The 22,015-nt window shown below is 46.5% G+C and overlaps 1 protein-coding gene across 1 annotated transcript in view; it reads right to left on the bottom strand.

The window, feature by feature from the left end:
* Window positions 1-10,756, bottom strand: part of EHBP1L1 (EH domain binding protein 1 like 1) — a 99,313-nt gene extending 88,557 nt beyond the window's left edge. Inside the window, exon 1 of the mRNA XM_083164978.1 lies at window positions 10,129-10,756. Within this exon, the coding sequence (XP_083021104.1) occupies window positions 10,129-10,232 (104 nt within the window). The 5' untranslated portion in view covers window positions 10,233-10,756. The remainder of the gene's footprint in view (window positions 1-10,128) is intronic.
* Window positions 10,757-22,015: the final 11,259 nt, after the last annotated feature.

The following is a 22,015-nucleotide window of genomic DNA, read 5'->3' as shown; positions in this document are numbered from 1 at the left end:
ACAGATGTCCCCAGTAGTGCCAGTTCTAGATGCCCTCAGTAGTGCCAGTTACAGATGTCCCCAGTAGTGCCAGTTACAGATGTCCTCAGTAGTGCCAGTTACAGATGTCCCCAGTAGTGCCAGTTACAGATGTCCCCAGTAGTGCCAGTTACATATCATGTCACCAGTAGCGCCAGTTACAGATGTCCCCAGTAGTGCCAGTTACAGATGTTCCCAGTAGTGCCAGTTACAGATGTCCCCAGTAGTGCCAGTTACATATCATGTCACCAGTAGCGCCAGTTACAGATGTCCCCAGTAGTGCCAGTTCTAGATGCCCTCAGTAGTGCCAGTTACAGATGTCCCCAGTAGTGCCAGTTACAGATGCCCTCAGTAGTGCCAGTTACAGATGTCCTCAGTAGTGCCAGTTATAGATGTCCTCAGTAGTGCCAGTTACAGATGTCCCCAGTAGTGCCAGTTATAGATGCCCTCAGTAGTGCCAGTTACAGATGTCCCCAGTAGTGCCAGTTATAGATGCCCTCAGTAGTGCCAGTTATAGATGCCCTCAGTAGTGCCAGTTACAGATGTCCCCAGTAGTGCCAGTTATAGATGCCCTCAGTAGTGCCAGTTATAGATGTCCCCAGAAGTGCTTTTAGCAAACAAAAGTAGCACTAAAAAACCCCAGTGACAATATCATAATAAAACAATGGTCCACATACAAAGAACAACAGTGCAATCTGGGTCTGATCTAGAGGTGGTGAAGCCAATGTTTGCTTCTATGCATGTACCGCGATGATATTTTGACGCTGCTTATTGTGTGGGATTGGATGCAGATGAATTGACATTTAATGGGCGATAATGTGGGCGTGGCTAAGATAAACAAAGAAAACCGATCGGGCGCAAATATTGGCCAAATGATTATAAATTAGATATTAATTAAAATGAATAATCAATTTATATGGATTGTATGAAAACTAATGGTGGCTGCTCCCAATGGCAAACTGAAAGCTGCTCAGTAAACACTAAAAGGACAAGGTTAGATATAGATACACAGAGCTTGTACCTACCTCTATGTATATACCTCAGAAAGGCCACACAACTGGATGGATAATTACTGTAAAATGTATTAATTAGCTTGTACAAGCAATGTAAATTACATACAAATAATACACATACATTAAAATAAATTGAAATGTAAACCTGCAAATTCATACACGCCCCATGGTATAGATATTTTGGTTATAACCTGGAGCCCTGGACAGAAATCCTATGATGATAATTCGGTGCTGAGAGGCCCAGCTGTCACCTACGGTACGCAGCTACAGTACACAGCCACCGCTGCCCACTACTACTGAGTGACAGCAAACCATAGGTGCCGATTTATGTTTTTGCTGGTGGGTGCTCAAGACAAAAATATAGGGGAGTGGCATCATGGGAAAGGGGCGTGGCCACAAAATAATCCTGATTTATATTATGCAGCACAGTTGTCTCCAATATTCAAATTATGGCAACAGTGCCAAATACATAAATGCCCCCACAGTGCAGGTACAAAAATACCCCCCTCAGTGCCAAATACATAAATGCCCCCACAGTGCAGGTACATAAATGCCCACACAGTACCTGTGCCAGCGACGAGGGAGGGGTTGAGTGCAGTGGGACACGGGCGTGTGGGCCGCTACTGAGCGGGTGGGTGCTCATTAATTTCCATGGGTGCTCGGGCCCTCAAGCACCCACAGAATCCGCACCTATGCAGCAAACTGTGTATTCATACAGGACAGCAGGTATTTCAGAGTGCACCCCAAGACCGCTGGCTCCCCCAAGTCATAGTTGGGGCTGCCACACCACAGTTACCCCACTGGAAATAAGAAAGATTATTCAAAGACAGTTTGCAGTGCATGCGAATGAAATGCTGTTACTCTTCATCCATAGTGAAGGGGTTAAATAGAAAAAGAATGTATATTTCCAGGCCCACAAATACATGTCCTGTCCGTGAAGCCTTGTGGTATAGCGACGGTATAAATGAGTCTCTACCTTAGCCTCCCAGTATACTAAGAGACAACAGATCCTTTGTTTAGAGAGGCAACTTCTACTCATCAAACAAAGGTTCTTGTGGTCGTGTGACCTACAGAAAACAAAATGCCAAACTGTATCTTATACTAATTCTATTGCTAACCATGATTCTAAGCCTTTATCTTAAGTCCTAACAATAGTTCCGGCCCTGTTCCTTAAGAAGATCCATATATTGTGCATACGACCAAAGACAGGGGTAAAACATAATAAAACAGACAAATAATATACTGTATGGCTAGTGGATTACATTGTACTATAGTAATCTCTGTACCTTTTGCCATAGATAGAACCGCAGCTAGGTTATTGTATACCCACAAATATAATCACAGACAGCCAATAGACAGGCACTACATCACATTACATTAATACATCATACATCACATCTGATATCACTGTGTATTACATCCATCTCCAGGGTAGAGATAGCAGGGGATCCGGATAATCAGGGCTGCCCACAGGGGGTCTGGAGGTACTCGAGTCCCGGGCCCCGCAGCTCTGACATAGACATTCTATAGACAGGCATTACATCCGTCTCCAGGGTAGAGATAGCAGGGGATCCGGATGATCAGGGCTGCCGACAGGGGGGGTCTGGGGGTACTCAAGTCCCGGGCCCCGCCGCTCTGACATAGACATTCTATAGACAGGCATTACATCCGTCTCCAGGGTAGAGATAGCAGGGGATCCGGATGATCAGGGCTGCCGACAGGGGGAGTCTGGGGGTACTCAAGTCCCGGGCCCCGCCGCTCTGACAGAGACATTCAATAGACAGGCATTACATCCGTCTCCAGGGTAGAGATAGCAGGGGATCCGGATGATCAGGGCTGCCAACAGGGGGGAGTCTGGGGGTACTCGAGTCCCGGGCCCCACCGTTTTGACATAGACATTCATTAGACAGGCATTACATCCGTCTCCAGGGTAGAGATAGCAGGGGATCCGGATGATCAGGGCTGCCGACAGGGGGAGTCTGGGGGTACTCGAGTCCCGGGCCCCGCAGCTCTGACATAGACATTCTATAGACAGGCATTACATCCGTCTCCAGGGTAGAGATAGCAGGGGATCTGGATGCTCAGGGCTGCCGACAGGGGGGTCTGGGGGTACTCGAGTCCCGGGCCCCGCCGCTCTGACAGAGACATTCTATAGACAGGCATTACATCCATCTCCAGGGTAGAGATAGCAGGGGATCCGGATGATCAGGGCTGCCGACAGGGGGGTCTGGGGGTACTCGAGTCCCGGGCCCCGCCGCTCTGACAGAGACATTCAATAGACAGGCATTACATCCGTCTCCAGGGTAGAGATAGCAGGGGATCCGGATGATCAGGGCTGCCGACAGGGGGGTCTGGGGGTACTCAAGTCCCGGGCCCCGCCGCTCTGACAGAGACATTCTATAGACAGGCATTACATCCGTCTCCAGGGTAGAGATAGCAGGGGATCCGGATGATCAGGGCTGCCAACAGGGGGGAGTCTGGGGGTACTTGAGTCCCGGGCCCCACCGTTTTGACATAGACATTCATTAGACAGGCATTACATCCGTCTCCAGGGTAGAGATAGCAGGGGATCCGGATGATCAGGGCTGCCGACAGGGGGAGTCTGGGGGTACTTGAGTCCCGGGCCCCACCGTTTTGACATAGACATTCATTAGACAGGCATTACATCCGTCTCCAGGGTAGAGATAGCAGGGCATCTGGATGATCAGGGCTGCCGACAGGGGGAGTCTGGGGGTACTCGAGTCCCGGGCCCCACCGTTTTGACATAGACATTCATTAGACAGGCATTACATCCGTCTCCAGGGTAGAGATAGCAGGGCATCTGGATGATCAGGGCTGCCGACAGGGGGAGTCTGGGGGTACTCGAGTCCCAGGCCCCGCCGCTCTGACAGAGACATTCAATAGACAGGCATTACATCCGTCTCCAGGGTAGAGATAGCAGGGGATCCGGATGATCAGGGCTGCCGACAGGGGGGAGTCTGGGGGTACTCGAGTCCCGGGCCCCACCGTTTTGACATAGACATTCATTAGACAGGCATTACATCCATCTCCAGGGTGATCCGGGCTGCAGACAGGGGGGGTCTGGGGGTACTTGAGTCCCGGGCCCTGCCGCTCTGACATAGACATTCTATAGACATGCAGGGCCGGTGCAAGCCTCCCCCCGCCCCAGGCAAATCCTCCGCGAGCCGCCCGATGCACCCCCCCCCCCCCACGTGCTTCGGGGCGGGCGATACTGCGGCGGGCACTCGGACTCCCGGGGGGGGGTTTGCGGGCGATACTACAGCGGGCGCGCGCACTGTGGGGGGATGCGGGCAATACTGCTGCCGTAGCCCCTGCGTCCAGGGGGGGGAAGCAGCGTTGATTCACAGGCGGGTTCGGGGGTGGGGGAAGAGGGAAACAATTTGTCTTACCTGCTCCCAGCTTTCTAGGGTACCTCTATGGTACCTCTCCTCGGCGGCTCATTACCGCCCTCCAGTGGCCGGCGCCCTAGGCAAATGCCTAGTCCTGCCTAGTGGTGGCGCCGGCCCTGTAGACATGCATTACATCCGTCTCCAGGGTAGAGATAGCAGGGGATCCGGATGATAGGTCAAAAGTGTCTACATCAACAGTCAATAGGTTGACACCAAAAGGCTGACATGCATTAGGTCAACATAAGCAAAAGTTTGACAGAAGCAAAAGGTCAATATGGCAATGGTCGACACCAGCAAATGTCAACACATTTATTTTTCCGTTTTCCATACTTTAACATCCACATGGACGGTACACATTTGGGTCCACGTGCTCAGGTGTCGACACTGACATTAAATAACTCATGTCGACATTTTCATATGCTGACCATTTCTATGTCGATATTTTGTTTGTGTCAATGTCAATCTTTTGGTGTCACCGTATTGACTGTCGACACTGTGTAACCAATGATCCGCACCCAGATAGCAGATGCCTAGGGATCGTAATGGGAACCGTCCCCTTCTCTGCCCCAGGCTGCAATAATGAATATTCTCACATTTTCCTCAGTGCGCTCAGACATAACATGATGGAAATACAATGACTGTCTGAGGTTTTATATACAGCAACATCTGATAACTTTATTGAAAATAATTTGAAAGCAATTATGTGACCAATAAGCCCCATACACACTAGGCAATCCCCACCGACGCTGATATTGGCAGCAGTAGGAACCCGGCGGGGAAGGTGACAGCAGGGGGGTGACAGAGGAAGCTGGGGCCATACTGTAGCATGACCGTTGGTATCAAGGACCATGCAGGACAAGGGAGGGCGTCATTATCGGTGTGTGGGAGCACACATCATTACCGATATTGAGTGTACACACTAGAAGATATAGCAACAGATCCCTTTCATTATATCCTCTATGTGTATGGGGCTTACTGTAAGTACTGCAGTAAACATAGGGAGACTGTAAAATCCATATCTCCCCCCACTAATATTACATCTGATGTACAATGATATAGCACAGCACATTATAATGTTAATTGCTATAATATTACATATCTGCCTTCCCTCCATGTGATACAGAATCCGGGGGATATAAAGCAGTGATGACGGAATGACGCTACTCATGGTATGTATAGGGCAATACCACCATCACTCTTGTGCATTTAGTGGTCACTAGTGGTGTGTTAATCACTGCAGATCCATGCCCGCCCTCTCAGGTGGTCTTACCCTAACGTACCTCCCAACACTTTGGAGAAGGACATTGGGACTTTGTGTAGGGGGTAAATCTTCACAGCATTAGACAACCGCATATCTCATCACACTGCACATGTGACCACTGCTTCCCAATCTGCCGGACTACCCCCAGTCTCCCTCTGCATTGTGTGGAGCAGGTGAGAGCCCTCACAACGTTCTCACCCACCGGGCACTGCGGCCCATGGGGCACTGTCTCCAAAGCTGAACTTTTTCAGAATTTTCTTCTAAAATCGGTATATTTGGGAGGTAGTGGGGAGATCAGTTGGAGGATCCTGTGATCAGACAGCGATTACTGAATAGATGCTGTGCACGCACCATCTAACCGTGTGGGGAGGGCACGCAGCAAGGCCCTGCCTGTCCACCTGATGCTCCACCCCTTCCACCTGAAGCCCGCCCCTTTTCAGCTGCAGCCACACCTCAGAACGGGTGCCTCCTAAAGTTGGAAGGTATTAATTAGTAATGTACAATACTACATACTGTAAAGCTGGGTATACACTGGCAGATATATCTACAGACGGATCGGGCAACGTGTTCTCCACACACCCTGCCCGATCTGTCGGGACTGACAATTGCATGTCCATTGAGCTGTAAATCACCGGCGTCTCCTCGGATCTCCCATACACACAGAACGATGCACTGATATATCGTTATATGTATTGGGTATATATATATATATATATATATATATATATAGATATATATATATTACGCTGTTCACAGAGATATTGTTCATACACACTGGCCGATGGTGGATCAATATCTGCCATTCAATTGGACAAGCCGATATAAGGGAAAAAGTAAAAGTACTTGAAAAGGTGCAGAAAAATGTACTTTCCACATTCTGAAATGTAGTTTAAAAGCCATGAAAAGTATAACATATGTGATGACAATCAGCCTACAGCAAACACCAAGCCAGAGCATGTTTGTCTCCAGCCTAATCAGAGATCATTGCTCAGATCTAACAAGAACATGGCTGAGTGCTATCATGGTCAAATAATACAAAGGTCACTAAAGCCTGTTGTTTCTGTATATCAGCAGACAATAGGGAACTGCTCAAACAGTTTTATCACGAGGGCCTGTAGCTAGGGTCTGTTTACATTTTAGACACCAATTTCTTCTGATTACCCCATACTCAGTTCAGTGAAAACTTAAGGATCCCATACACTAGTGCGATTTGGGCCCTTTTCACACAATGTTGGCCGATTAATCGTCTGAAAGGTGTGAAATTGTATATGTTTTACTTCCAATCTAAAGCACACTGGACAGATAGGATCCAGAGATTAACCCCTTCACTGGTTCTCCCGAGAATGTTCCGGGTTATGCTCCAGTGGGCAGACTGGCAAACCCAGAAAATTATCGGTAGTGCCGCTGCCTGCGCTCCCTTCTGCCAGGCAGCGCCGCTCAGCTGGACACTGACATCAGCCCTGCGCTCAGCTTCAGCTGCTGCCCGGCTCCTGCAGCCCGGCCCTGCCTCCTTCCTCCGGCGGTGTGCGGTGTGACCTTGCTAACTTCACACTGCACACAGCCGGGTTACCAGGGCCCCGGGAAACGCGCGGGGGGGGGGGGGGGGGGTTAGGGAGTGCTCCCCCCAAAAAACTTGCCCAGTGGGGAGCGCTCCCTAAAAAAAAAAAAACACCACTGAAGGGGTTAACACTGCTGCAATAAGGAGACAATGATCTTATCACGCAGTGGAGACAAGACAAGAATTGCATGCGATACATAGAATGGAAAGTGACCGCATAGAATGTATCTTATAAGTAATGGCCTCACTGTCAAATAATCATGATATATCACAATAATTATAAACCCAATAGGGATTGGACGTATTCCTTAGGAACAGACAATATAAACTCTGATTGTGTTTCACATAGATCAATAAGCATAGAGCAGAGTAGTCCACGCAGAAGAGGACAGCTTTGAAATGGGCACAATCTGTTAGTTGTGGCTCCAGTTCATTTAGAAATATGAAAATATCAATAAATAACATTTATATAAAACACCACATCAAATAAGTGGAGACCTAGGGACTATGTTGAAGGCAGGTTGGCAGTAAATGGTTCTGTATTGCCTGCTCTGAAATAAAGGCATGTTTTCACCCATAAAGCTGTAGGCCGAGGTACCTATTCGCTCCCTTAGTTTGATATAATACTCTTCGTTATCACCATCGGTGCCCACTTGTATAGTACTGTGCAAACATTTTAGGCAGATCTGGAAACAATGCTGCAAAGAAAATGCTTTCAAAAATAGAAGTGTTAATAGTTTATTTTTACCAATGACCAAAATGTAGAATGAACAGAATCCATATTTGGTGTGAGCACCGGATTTTGCAAGAACTTGGGAGGGAGGTTGTGTCAAATGTAGGAGACTAACCACAGATCTGTGGATGTACGATGTAGGCTTGCACAAATCCTTCTGTTTCTTCATGTAATCCCAGACAGACGTGACGGTGTTGAGATTAGGGCTCCGTGGTGGCCATATCATCACTTCCAGGACTCCTTGTTCTTCTTTATGCTGAAGATAGTTTTTAATGACATTGGCTGTATGTTTGGGGTCATTGATCTGCCGAAGAATAAATTTGAAGCCAATGAGATGCCTCCCTGATGGTATTGCATGATTGATAAGCACCTGCTTTTATTTCTCAGCATTGAGGACACCATTAATCCTGACCAAATCCCCAACTCCATTGCTGAAATGCAAGGAACCTCCACCATGCTTCACTATTATGGTAGTGCTCCACCATGCTTCACTCATTATTGTACCACTCTCAGGCCCGTCAGTGAACAAACCAGCTTCTGCTACAATACAGACTCATCTGTTCAGAGCATCTAATGCCATTGTTCTGCACCCCAGTTCCTATGTTTTCAGGTATAGCTAAGTCTCTTGGCCTTGTTTCCATGCCAAAAGTATGGCTTTTGGGTGTAATTCTCACTCTAAGACCACATCTGGCCAGATTTCTCTAAACAGTAGATGGCTGTACCTGGGTCCCCCTGGTGTCTTCTAGTTCTGAGTTGAGGGCACTGCTGGACTTATGAGAAGTAAGCATGATGTCATCTGATGCATTCTTTCCTTCCTACGATCCTTCACGTTGTCCATATATTTGGCTACTGCAATACAGTATAGCTCGAACAGCACATCGAACAGCAAAACCCCAGTCTGCTTTGAAATCTGCTTGGCTTTGGCTGTTCTGCACCCAGTTTTAAGCCTCCTACACAGCTGTCTCTGTTTCAGATCATGTGTTTAAGCCTACATATGAAAATGATGATCATTATTATCACCTGACTGTGCTAGAAGATGATCATTATCACCTGACTGTTTACCTAGAAGAAATGTGGCCGTTTTGAAGGCAAAGAATTATCACACCAAAAAATTGATTTGATTTAGATTTCTCTTCTGATCATTCACTTTCATTTTGTTAATTGATAAAGATAAACTATTAACACTTCTATTGTTGAAAGCATTGTTTCTTTGCAGCATTAAATGAAAATCTGTGTATGCTTCTGTCCAATTGTACAAATGCTACAATTCCGACAACACGCCCTCTATGAACTTTGGCCACATCAGAACGCCCTGTGATAGCCCAGTCACGCCGCTGAGGCACGACTGCATTGCTCAAACTTGCAGATGCTTGGTTCTAGAGCATGCGCTGTACAGTCACATGCAATGTGTATACATTCAGATCTGCATCAGCCCCCTATTATCTATACCGTCACCTCAACCAAGCCCCGCCACAAACTGCAGTGACACTTACAAGACAGGTGATATCCCTGAGAGAAGCCTCACAACCTGCATTGTATATCGGCCAGTTATGCTACCTAAAAGTACCGCAACCAAGCAATATAAAGGAAAATACAGTGTTCTAATGTGTTTTACAAAGACATGGTAACAATGACATACTACACATCTGTCACACTGCATGGGCTAGGGATTTTGTATACAGAAACAAGTCGTCACAACTCAGATATATAACACCATGTTCAGAACTCAGAAAAGACTTACAATAACAAGAATAACACCATCAATCCCATTAGCAAGAAGTTTGAGCACTTACAGTATACTGCACAGACAAGTCACAAGTCACCTCCACAGTGTATGTGACGGTGTATGTGACGGTGTAAGTGACGGTGTATGTGACGGTGTAAGTGACAGTGTATGTGACGGTGTATGTGACGGTGTAAGTGACGGTGTAAGTGACGGTGTATGTGACGGTGTATGTGACGGTGTATGTGACGGTGTATGTGACGGTGTATGTGACGGTGTATGTGACGGTGTAAGTGACAGTGTAAGTGACAGTGTAAGTGACAGTGTATGTGACAGTGTAAGTGACAGTGTAAGTGACAGTGTATGACGAGCTCACCGCAATGCACTATAGATAATGTTACAATCATCTCACCATTTCTGGGTGCACTCTAATATTAGTTCCTGGTAAGAAGCCACAAATTGGAAGCGGGATGCTCTCTTTCCAGTCCGCTGCAGTCTTTTCCATACTGAAGTCATGGCTGTCTCTTAGTGTCAGTCTCTGGTACACTCCAGCATGATCTTTCGCAAAGAAACACTCTCCTTGATGGTGACTCAGTCGTACTCTCTCTTCTTGCCTCTCCCTTCCTGTATGCTTTTTCAGTCTGTCTCACTCAGTGTGTCTGTCATTTTCTTAAAAAACTACATTCACTTTTTTAATCTGTCCCCATGTTCTCTCTATTTTTAGTAAACGATCCAGCCTAATTTAGTGCAGGGGTCTTTCACTCCCTTTGTCAGTCTGTGACTGCTGCAGTCACACTGTCTCAGAGTAATTATATCGTCTGTCAGTGACAGCTTCTATGCTTCAGCACAGTAACGATCACTTCTTTCCTGTCTGTCACTGACAGCTTCCTAGTCACACTCTAAGGTGTCTCTTTCAGTCTCTCAGTCTAAGGTCCTGCCTCTGTGTTGTGACTCTCTGTCTCTCTTTATCTCTCTTACAGTCTGTCTCTGTGCTCTTTGCCTCTGAGTAAGAGACAGCCTATTCCCCTCAGCTAAGCAGAAGTAAAACTTCTTACAAGGAGGAGGGAGGGGGAGGGTGTGTCTCATTGTGTGTGTATATACTGTATATACACATACAGAACTGACTGTCTGTCTAACACTACCTATGTGTATAATAAATAGGTCAATAATGCACATTTACATAGTATAAAACTATTTTCTCTAGGAATTTGAACAAAATGTTCTTAAATATTTTAAACTGATAGTTTTCCTATTGAATGCGAAGGGCGACATTGCCAGGGCACCTATAGCGATAACTCGCTGCTCTATGGGTGGTCAGTACTTTTATGTGATTTCCAGCCACTGCCATGATGATTCGCACCCACAAAATCATTGCGCTAAGAGTATCACCCCCTAAGGTGGGATACAATGACTGCCTGGGTGTACACACAGCACAATTCAGTGTAAGTCGCACAGTATATATTGTTTCCACCACATCTTCCTTCATACTGTCACATACCTCCCAACAGTCCCGATTTTAGCGGGACAGTCCCGATTATCAGGGCCTGTCCCGCTGTCCCACCCGCGGGCGGCAGTGTCCCGCGGTGTGGGGGGGGCTGTTGGGAGTTCCCCCTGTCGGCTGCTAAGCAGCGGGGAATAAACGCTGTGCGCATGCGCACAGCGTCTATTCCCGAAGCCAGGGGGCTGGGGGCAGTGTTCCCTCTAAGCTGTGCGCGTGTGCGCGCGCACACAACTCGCCGAGTCCGCGCACAGAAATTTCAACTGAGCGCACAAAGATTAAAATCTTGTTTAGTGTGCCACGAGTTTAATAAGGTTGAAAATCACTGCTATATATGCCTATATGTGTGGTGTGTGAAGTCTGTAAAAATTCAAATTGCTTTATTAACTCAACAGAACTCGAAACCTAGGCCTGTATACGTTATGTGACGCACAAAAATGTACATTTCCTTCCAAAGTTGCACAGCCAATATCTTTTTCTGCACAAAGCCTTCATGACATTAGAGGGAACATTGGCTGGAGACATGGCTAGAGGCTCACAGAGCCTCTGGGTCATGCCCCCATAGCGGCAAAATGGGGGCATGGCCTCGCGGGAGAGCCGCGAGTATAGGCCACGCCCCCAAATTAGGCCACACACCCCCCGAAAAATTCAACGCGCCTGCGGCGCGCAGCAGCGGCGTCCCGCCTGCTGAGCTTACAAAGTTGGGAGGTATGCTGTCATCAATGGGGTCGGCCCATGATAACGGCACAGGAGCATGCAATGGCAGGTACACACTAAGCAATGCAGATATATATATATATATATATGATTAGTGACAGGTGTGTTGGTAACTGCTCACCTATAAAAGCAAAGTGAGCTGTGAGCTTCAGACCAGATAGCATGCCTGGAATCAAACATTGATGTGATAGCTATGTGTATTGCAGCCATTTTCAGCGATAGTGTTAGGACCTGCAGAAAGGTGGGGTCCCGTGAAGGGGGCTGCAGGCTTAAATGCATTGATCAATTCATGAACCAAATCTCCACTATTTATTATCAGTTAATTTAGTGTGTGCAGAGCCCCTACAATGTCTATATACATATTTGGCTGCAGGAGTCAGCACCTCTGAAAGGCCCTCCAGCTGTTGTGAAACTACAAGTCCCATCATGCCTTGTCACAGTTTTGCTATTAGGGAATGCTAAAACTATTGCAAGGCATGCTGGGATGTGTAGTTTCACAACAGCTGGAGGGCCACAGTTTGGACATGCCTGCTGTAGGACATGGCCAGCTTGCATTTCCCGAGCCCCTCTGTCTCCGTAGCGGCAGGGGGATTCCCGGCTGTCTCTTCAGGTCAGGACACTGCTGCCCGCTGGTGGGACAGCGTGACAGTCACAAAAAACGTGACTGTCTCTGGAAAAACACAACACAATTATTCAGGTCCTGGTCTTCCAACAGTGGAAACTAATTTTGGCAAACATACCCTTTTGGGTTGATACCTATCTCAGCGGCTGCTCTTATTAACCCTTTGAGTGCCAAGTGAATTTGTTAAAATTGGTGTAAAAATTGCCAAGCAAACATTTTTATTCATCATAGTGCAGTGCAATGTTTCTCTTATATAGGAAATATAATCTTTTTTACACAACATATTTTATTTGAATCTATATAACAAATGTGAGCGACGCTGGCATTTTTAGCCGGTATTTTGGATATCTCTCACAGAGCTGTTGGAACTCATATATTTGCGCATCTCTTACACAGATGTTGGCAGAGGGTTAGGGAGGTTATTGTAAAACTTCCCATATAGCACCCCAATTTATACCTATACCAAAGGTGCGTCTGAATGGGTGGGCATAGCTTTGGGGAAGACATCTTGTCCATTGGCTCCCTCCCTCCTCCCTGCACTTCCCGGGCACACGGCATGTCTTCAGCGATCGATCACCACCCCACCCGCAGGACATTGCCACCCGTGGGAGGGATGGCGGGACAGTCTCCAAATAGCGGGACTATCCTGCTGTAACCGGGACAGTTGGGAGGTATAGCCTATATGATATTGTGCCTTAATAATAGTAATGTAAAAGTGCTGAATCATCCCTTTTATTACCGTGTTTTCTATCGCTCAATGTAGAGAATACAAGAAACTGATGCAATAGGATATATATTAGGGCGGAGTGAAAACATTGAAATTGAGAAATTCAAAATGGGCAAATGTTGAAAAGTTGTTACTTGACCGGAATAAGAAACGTGCAAAAGCATTTTGATCTGAGTCACCATCTTCTGTTCCGGCAAGAGACCTAAAGTTTCACATTTTAGGTGAAAATAACGAAACGTATGAAGATGCTCCGATCTAGTTATATTATGTCAGGACGTCTTAGAGTGGTTCATTAATATACTTTAGCTTAGTAAAAGAGAGTACGGGCTTGTCCTAGTGCAAAGTGACTGACACTAAGTAGTAGGAAAAAGGATACTTACCACAGCAGTTCCGTGCCTAGCTCTTGGTGGTTCAACCATTATTCCGCATTTGATGTTCCAGCCATCGTTCTTGTCGATTTTCTAACCATCGTTGTGCATTCGATGTTAAAGGCCATCATAAATGTGGATGTTCTGACCATAATTCCGCATTTGATGTTCCAGCCATTATTCCTGACGATGTTCTAACCATCGCTCCAGTCATCTATGTCCTAACCATCGATCCAGTCATCGATGTTCTAACCATCTATCCAGTCATCGATGTTCTAAACATCGATACAGTCATCTATGTTCTAACCATCGATCCAGTCATCAATGTTCTAACCATCGTTCCAGTCATCGATGTTCCAACCATCATTCCAGTCATCAATGTTCTAACCATCGTTCCTCTCATTGATGTTCTAACCATCGTTCCTCTCATCGATGTTCCAACCATCATTCCAGTCATTGATGTTCCAACCATTCTTACAATCATCGATGTTATAACCATCGTTCCTGTCATCGATGTTCTAATCATCATTCCAAGTTGTCAGTATTCCCAGGCGACCCCAAGTAACGTACTTTGCCCTCAGTGTGGTTATCGGATCATAGTGCTTATGAACTTCATCAGAGCGCTGTACTGCGTCTTTATCATCTTCTTTGTCATAGTCGTTGTGCACCGTTCCTGTTGCCGTGCGTACGTTACTCTCTGCCAGTTGCCAAGTACAGTCTTCCTTGTTATCATCTGTGTCACTAAAACTGATTGTACTTTTACTCCTGCCTGCTTCCTGCTCATCCGGCCTCTCGGTGCACTATGGTACAATGTATGTACAAGGGTCTAATGAAGCCTCCCCGATTCATACATCGGTCCGAGCCTACGCCTGAGGCCTTCGTCACATTGACTCAGACCCCAGGCGTGACAGGAAGAGTATTACAGGTCTACTGAGAAGCTGGAACTGCCAATGAGAAATGGTAAGAGACCGCTATTCAACCAGGGAGGGTTTGTTGACAGTTCATCATTTCGACATATCCATGAAGACATACTGAATGTCAACATGGTCACTGTCGACAAGTCATACCACACCCATATGCTATGCAAACTTCCAAGCCATAATTCTAAAATCAGATATATAGGGGGAAATTTACTAAAGGAAATTTGTAAAAAATAGGTGTATTTGTACCCAGAAATACACTTATTTTTGACATTTAGGGGGAATACACCTATTTTTTACACATTTGTATTTTCGGAATTTACAATCCCTAAAATACAGCAATTTGTATTCCTAAAGATGGGACATTCGTATTTGTATTTACAAATACGAATGTCTACACCATCGATAGAATACGACAGAAATCACCATTTAAAAGAATGGTGGTTCCTGATGTACTAAGCAGTGGTGTAAAACAGGCACGAAAATACGACAGGAAAATACACCCTGATGTTCCTGTCATATTTGCTTTAAGCCTGCACGGATCAGTCAGATCAGTGCAGGCTTTAGTGTAAAAAAAAAAGAAAAATTAAATAAACCGGCGTAACCAGCACCAGGCTGAAGGAGCCGGGGCCGGTAATTAAAAATCAGAGAACCCGACAAATAGGGGTTTCCTCGATTTTTAACAACCAGCCACAGGCTCCAGGTCCGGGGCTGGTTCCCAAAATACGGGGGACAAAATGAGTAGGGGTCCCCCGTATTTTAAGAACCAGCCCCAGGCACAACCAGCCAGCAGGGTAATGTCACAGCCAGGGGACACTTATTATATAAGGTCCCGTGGCCAAAACTTTAACCCCCTGACCGGGTCAGCCTGGCCAGGGGCCCTGGGGGAGTGGGGACCCCCCCCAATAAAGGGGACCCCCCCTCCAGGACTTACCTGACCAGGCTGAAGCCTGGTGCTGTCCCCGGTGGCCCTGTGCGGTGGCCACCGGGCTGATTCTGTGTAAAAGAATAGATGACAAACTATTGTTTAAAACTGTGGAACTATGAGTCACAGCAAGCCTCCCCCGCAAGCTGGGACTGCTCGTTGGGTGCTGGATAATGGGGGGCTGTCGTCCCTCACGTTAGGATAAGATTTAGCTGTCAGCACCTATTCCGGCCGGATGGGGTTCATCTAGTGAGTGAGGGTTTGTTTATGTTTCAGGAGGGTCTGCTCGGGGTTATAGATTCGGTTGTCTAGTTGGTGGAGGGGCGGGGGTATTTCAGTTAAATCCCCCGCTTTGGCGGGAAAGAACGGCAGATTTAATCAATTAGCTCACACCACGTGTTTTGTGGGCGTTTTTATGGCTCGTTTGCGGTGCACTCACCTCTCATTGGCTTAGGCCTTTCGTTGTATCACCCGTTCGGGGACAGCGACCCCACCCGGCTGGGTGGGTAGTCAATGTGTTGAGTAGAGTTGGATACCGCCTGTTTTTGATTTAGACCAGTTACGTCAGAGTTGGGGTGGAGTTACATTAGTAGCCGTTCTTTCTTGGCCACCATTAATTAATGAATCAAATTAATTTAAATAATCAAATTAGCTTAAAAAGTTGCTACAAATAAATCAGTTAACAATTTCTGCCAAACCTCTGCCTCCGAGTCTTTATTTCAGGTTTAGTTATGTTAAGTTAAGAACGTTTATATTATGACATGAGATGTTGGGATGTTTAACGTTGGCATTTTTAGCAGATATTTTGAGGATTTCTCACAGCAACGTTGGCACTCAAAGGGTTAAAACAGAAGGTATTTGAAGCCACACTGGAAATGAATGTCCACAGATATCTATCAATGTGTAGGGTTATCTCAGTATCATAGCTGTAGTTCTAGTTGGTGTTACTCCCACAACAAATCTTTCCAGCAAACTAGTCAGCGGGATCTTTACTTAGATTTACATAAAAGTAGCCTAAACTGTAGGCAGTGGCGGATCCAGGAGAAAGTGACAGGGGGGCACCATGATAGGAGAGGGTTTGGGGGGGGGGGGTATTTGTGGTGTCATTGTAAATGCTAAGAGAGCGGCAGAGAGAGGAGAGCAGAGAGAGGGCGGGAATGGGATTAAAAATAGGCCCTGGTGTTTACAGTACACAGGCCCACCTTGGCGACACAAGTGAAGGATGTAGCTGCGCGCTTCGGAAAAGGGGGTGTGGCCACTCGAAAGGAGGCGTGTCCTTGAGTGTAGTGTACCACACCATATACAACTTCTACACATTATGCAACAAAATACTAGACCACATTATACTTGCCCCTTTACACATGATGCTAAATGGTATGAGCCAAATTTCACATAATGCCACACGGATTGAGCCATAATCCACAATATGCTTTATAAGTAGGGACATTGTGCGCCATAGGCGCGCATTAAAAATTGACACCATAATGCCCATTACATGTTAAGCCACAAATCATAATGTCCATTATGTATAATGTCAAACACCATAATGTCTATTAAAAATTATGCTACATAAGTGCTGCTTACCTACATGCTCATTGCCAAGGGTTCCATGCTCATTGCCAGGGGTTCCATGCTCATTGCCAAGGGGGAATACATGCTTGCGGTAACTGGGGGACAGCCGCCACCAGGCATAAGTGACAGCCATTGACAGCCATTGACAGCCGGGCAGAGAGTGGGAGGCTGCCCGGCTGTATTCAGAGCACTGCAGGTCCCGGCTATTTGAAATAATACTCTTTCCCACCAGAAAATGCAGGGACTTACCCGGGAATATGGTCCCAGGATCATGAAGGATTGGCCCCTTTTATACCAGCCTAGTCCTTGGATTTTCTGGTGTGAGGGGGAGAGAAAACAACCCCCGCCCCCCCTTTTAACCAACCGGCTACATCTTTGGAACCAACTGACCCATTTACATGAGACCAGTATCACATTGAAGAACATTTGAACGGGCTTTGAATAATTTTGGTCCCGTGAATCTGGGCTGCTTGGTTCCAGAGTAATCTGCCCTCAAAGAACATGAACAGTCATGAAATGACATTTCAGAAATAAAAAAATTGGTTTACCCGCAATATCTTAGGAACCAATTGACCGATAAGGACCAATAGCAGATTGAAGGCCCAATGATTTAGGTTCGAAAGTGATCAACCTCGAGCTTCTGTGATGCCAGTGGGGGGAACTGGCAGCCATCGGAGCCGGGTGGGGGTCAAAATTAGTGGGTCCCATGTTATCCTATGGGGAAAACGTTCCAGGTTTGCCGGGCGATATCTCTGGCTCCCGGCGGGGGGGGGGGGACAGCGACATGGGGCTGAGCTCGTTGGAAAGCCCCGATCCTCAGCTATATTTCAAATGACAGGGGGGCACCCCCCCCTGAATCCGCCCATGACTGTAGGTCTATTTTGGGGCACATTTAATAAAAAAACCTTATTATGTCACAACAATATCACTGTAAAATCACTAGGCTTGGTGTGTCAAATATATGAATATATACAAAAACATTGCGCTATACGTAAAAGCATAAAGTGCTAAATAGTGTAAAAAGCTGAGTAGTACCAGAGAAGTAAGCTGAGTACAGTAGTACCAGAGAAGTAAGCTGAGTACAGCAGTACCAGAGAAGTAAGCTGAGTACAGCAGTACCAGAGAAGTAAGCTGAGTACAGTAGTACCAGAGAAGTATGCTGAGTACAGCAGTACCAGAGAAGTAAGCGGAGTACAGCAGTACCAGAGAAGTAAACTGAGTACAGCAGTACCAGAGAAGTAAGCTGAGTACAGCAGTACCAGAGAAGTAAGCTGAGTACAGCAGTACCAGAGAAGTAAGCGGAGTACAGCAGTACCAGAGAAGTAAGCGGAGTACAGCAGTACCAGAGAAGTAAACTGAGTACAGCAGTACCAGAGAAGTAAGCTGAGTACAGCAGTACCAGAGAAGTAAGCTGAGTACAGCAGTACCAGAGAAGTAAGCTGAGTACAGTAGTACCAGAGAAGTATGCTGAGTACAGTAGTACCAGAGAAGTAAGCTGAGTACCGTAGTACCAGAGAAGTAAACTGAGTACAGCAGTACCAGAGAAGTAAGCTGAGTACAGCAGTACCAGAGAAGTAAGCTGAGTACAGCAGTACCAGAGAAGTAAGCTGAGTACAGCAGTACCAGAGAAGTAAGCTGAGTACAGCAGTACCAGAGAAGTAAGCGGAGTACAGCAGTACCAGAGAAGTAAACTGAGTACAGCAGTACCAGAGAAGTAAGCTGAGTACAGCAGTACCAGAGAAGTAAACTGAGTACAGCAGTACCAGAGAAGTAAGCTGAGTACAGTAGTACCAGAGAAGTATGCTGAGTACAGTAGTACCAGAGAAGTAAGCTGAGTACCGTAGTACCAGAGAAGTAAGCTGAGTACCGTAGTACCAGAGAAGTAAACTGAGTACAGCAGTACCAGAGAAGTAAGCTGAGTACAGCAGTACCAGAGAAGTAAGCTGAGTACAGCAGTACCAGAGAAGTAAGCTGAGTACAGCAGTACCAGAGAAGTAAGCTGAGTACAGCAGTACCAGAGAAGTAAGCTGAGTACAGCAGTACCAGAGAAGTAAGCTGAGTACAGCAGTACCAGAGAAGTAAACTGAGTACAGCAGTACCAGAGAAGTAAGCTGAGTACAGCAGTACCAGAGAAGTAAGCTGAGTACAGCAGTACCAGAGAGGTAAGCTGAGTACAGCAGTACCAGAGAAGTAAGCGGAGTACAGCAGTACCAGAGAAGTAAAACAGCAGTACCAGAGAAGTAAGCTGAGTACAGCAGTACCAGAGAGGTAAGCTGAGTACAGCAGTACCAGAGAAGTAAGCTGAGTACAGCAGTACCAGAGAAGTAAGCTGAGTACAGCAGTACCAGAGAAGTAAGCGGAGTACAGTAGTACCAGAGAAGTAAGCTGAGTACAGCAGTACCAGAGAAGTAAGCTGAGTACAGCAGTACCAGAGAAGTAAGCTGAGTACAGCAGTACCAGAGAAGTAAGCTGAGTACAGTAGTACCAGAGAAGTATGCTGAGTACAGCAGTACCAGAGAAGTATGCTGAGTACAGCAGTACCAGAGAAGTAAGCTGAGTACAGCAGTACCAGAGAAGTAAGCTGAGTACAGCAGTACCAGAGAAGTAAGCTGAGTACAGCAGTACCAGAGAAGTAAGCTGAGTACAGCAGTACCAGAGAAGTAAGCTGAGTACAGCAGTACCAGAGAAGTAAGCTGAGTACAGCAGTACCAGATAAGTAAGCTGAGTACAGCAGTACCAGAGAAGTAAACTGAGTACAGCAGTACCAGAGAAGTAAGCTGAGTACAGCAGTACCAGAGAAGTAAGCTGAGTACAGCAGTACCAGAGAAGTAAGCGGAGTACAGCAGTACCAGAGAAGTAAGCGGAGTACAGCAGTACCAGAGAAGTAAGCGGAGTACAGCAGTACCAGAGAAGTAAGCTGAGTACAGCAGTACCAGAGAAGTAAGCTGAGTACAGCAGTACCAGAGAAGTAAGCGGAGTACAGCAGTACCAGAGAAGTAAGCTGAGTACAGGAGTACCAGAAAAGTAAGCTGAGTACAGCAGTACCAGAGAAGTAAGCTGAGTACAGCAGTACCAGAGAAGTAAGCTGAGTACAGCAGTACCAGAGAAGTAAGCTGAGTACAGCAGTACCAGAGAAGTAAACTGAGTACAGCAGTACCAGAGAAGTAAGCTGAGTACAGCAGTACCAGAGAAGTAAGCTGAGTACCACAGTACCAGAGAAGTAAACTGAGTACCGCAGTACCAGAGAAGTAAGCTGAGTACAGCAGTACCAGAGAAGTAAGCTGAGTACAGCAGTACCAGAGAAGTAAGCTGAGCACAGCAGTACCAGAGAAGTAAGCTGAGCACAGCAGTACCAGAGAAGTAAGCTGAGCACAGCAGTACCAGAGAAGTAAGCTGAGCACAGCAGTACCAGAGAAGTAAGCTGAGCACAGCAGTACCAGAGAAGTAAGCTGAGTACAGCAGTACCAGAGAAGTAAGCTGAGTACAGCAGTACCAGAGAAGTAAGCGGAGTACAGCAGTACCAGAGAAGTAAGCGGAGCACAGCAGTACCAGAGAAGTATGCTGAGTACAGCAGTACCAGAGAAGTAAGCTGAGTACAGCAGTACCAGAGAAGTAAGCTGAGTACAGCAGTACCAGAGAAGTAAGCTGAGTACAGCAGTACCAGAGAAGTAAGCTGAGTACAGCAGTACCAGAGAAGTAAGCTGAGTACAGCAGTACCAGAGAAGTAAGCTGAGTACAGCAGTACCAGAGAAGTAAGCTGAGTACAGCAGTACCAGAGAAGTAAGCTGAGTACAGCAGTACCAGAGAAGTAAACTGAGTACAGCAGTACCAGAGAAGTAAGCTGAGTACAGCAGTACCAGAGAGGTAAGCTGAGTACAGCAGTACCAGAGAAGTAAGCTGAGTACAGCAGTACCAGAGAAGTAAGCTGAGTACAGCAGTACCAGAGAAGTAAAACAGCAGTACCAGAGAAGTAAGCTGAGTACAGCAGTACCAGAGAAGTAAAACAGCAGTACCAGAGAAGTAAGCTGAGTACAGCAGTACCAGAGAGGTAAGCTGAGTACAGCAGTACCAGAGAAGTAAGCTGAGTACAGCAGTACCAGAGAAGTAAGCTGAGTACAGCAGTACCAGAGAAGTAAGCGGAGTACAGCAGTACCAGAGAAGTAAACTGAGTACAGCAGTACCAGAGAAGTAAGCTGAGTACAGCAGTACCAGAGAAGTAAGCTGAGTACAGCAGTACCAGAGAGGTAAGCTGAGTACAGCAGTACCAGAGAAGTAAGCGGAGTACAGCAGTACCAGAGAAGTAAAACAGCAGTACCAGAGAAGTAAGCTGAGTACAGCAGTACCAGAGAGGTAAGCTGAGTACAGCAGTACCAGAGAAGTAAGCTGAGTACAGCAGTACCAGAGAAGTAAGCTGAGTACAGCAGTACCACAGAAGTAAGCGGAGTACAGTAGTACCAGAGAAGTAAGCTGAGTACAGCAGTACCAGAGAAGTAAGCTGAGTACAGCAGTACCAGAGAAGTAAGCTGAGTACAGCAGTACCAGAGAAGTAAGCTGAGTACAGTAGTACCAGAGAAGTATGCTGAGTACAGCAGTACCAGAGAAGTATGCTGAGTACAGCAGTACCAGAGAAGTAAGTTGAGTACAGCAGTACCAGAGAAGTAAGCTGAGTACAGCAGTACCAGAGAAGTAAGCTGAGTACAGCAGTACCAGAGAAGTAAGCTGAGTACAGCAGTACCAGAGAAGTAAGCTGAGTACAGCAGTACCAGAGAAGTAAGCTGAGTACAGCAGTACCAGATAAGTAAGCTGAGTACAGCAGTACCAGAGAAGTAAACTGAGTACAGCAGTACCAGAGAAGTAAGCTGAGTACAGCAGTACCAGAGAAGTAAGCTGAGTACAGCAGTACCAGAGAAGTAAGCGGAGTACAGCAGTACCAGAGAAGTAAGCGGAGTA

This window comes from Crinia signifera, chromosome 11 (assembly GCF_055691185.1).
Source record: "Crinia signifera chromosome 11, ASM5569118v1, whole genome shotgun sequence".
Lineage (NCBI taxonomy): Eukaryota > Metazoa > Chordata > Amphibia > Anura > Myobatrachidae > Crinia > Crinia signifera.
Note: the sequence above shows the minus strand (reverse complement) of the source record. Positions and strands in the feature narration are given on the sequence as shown.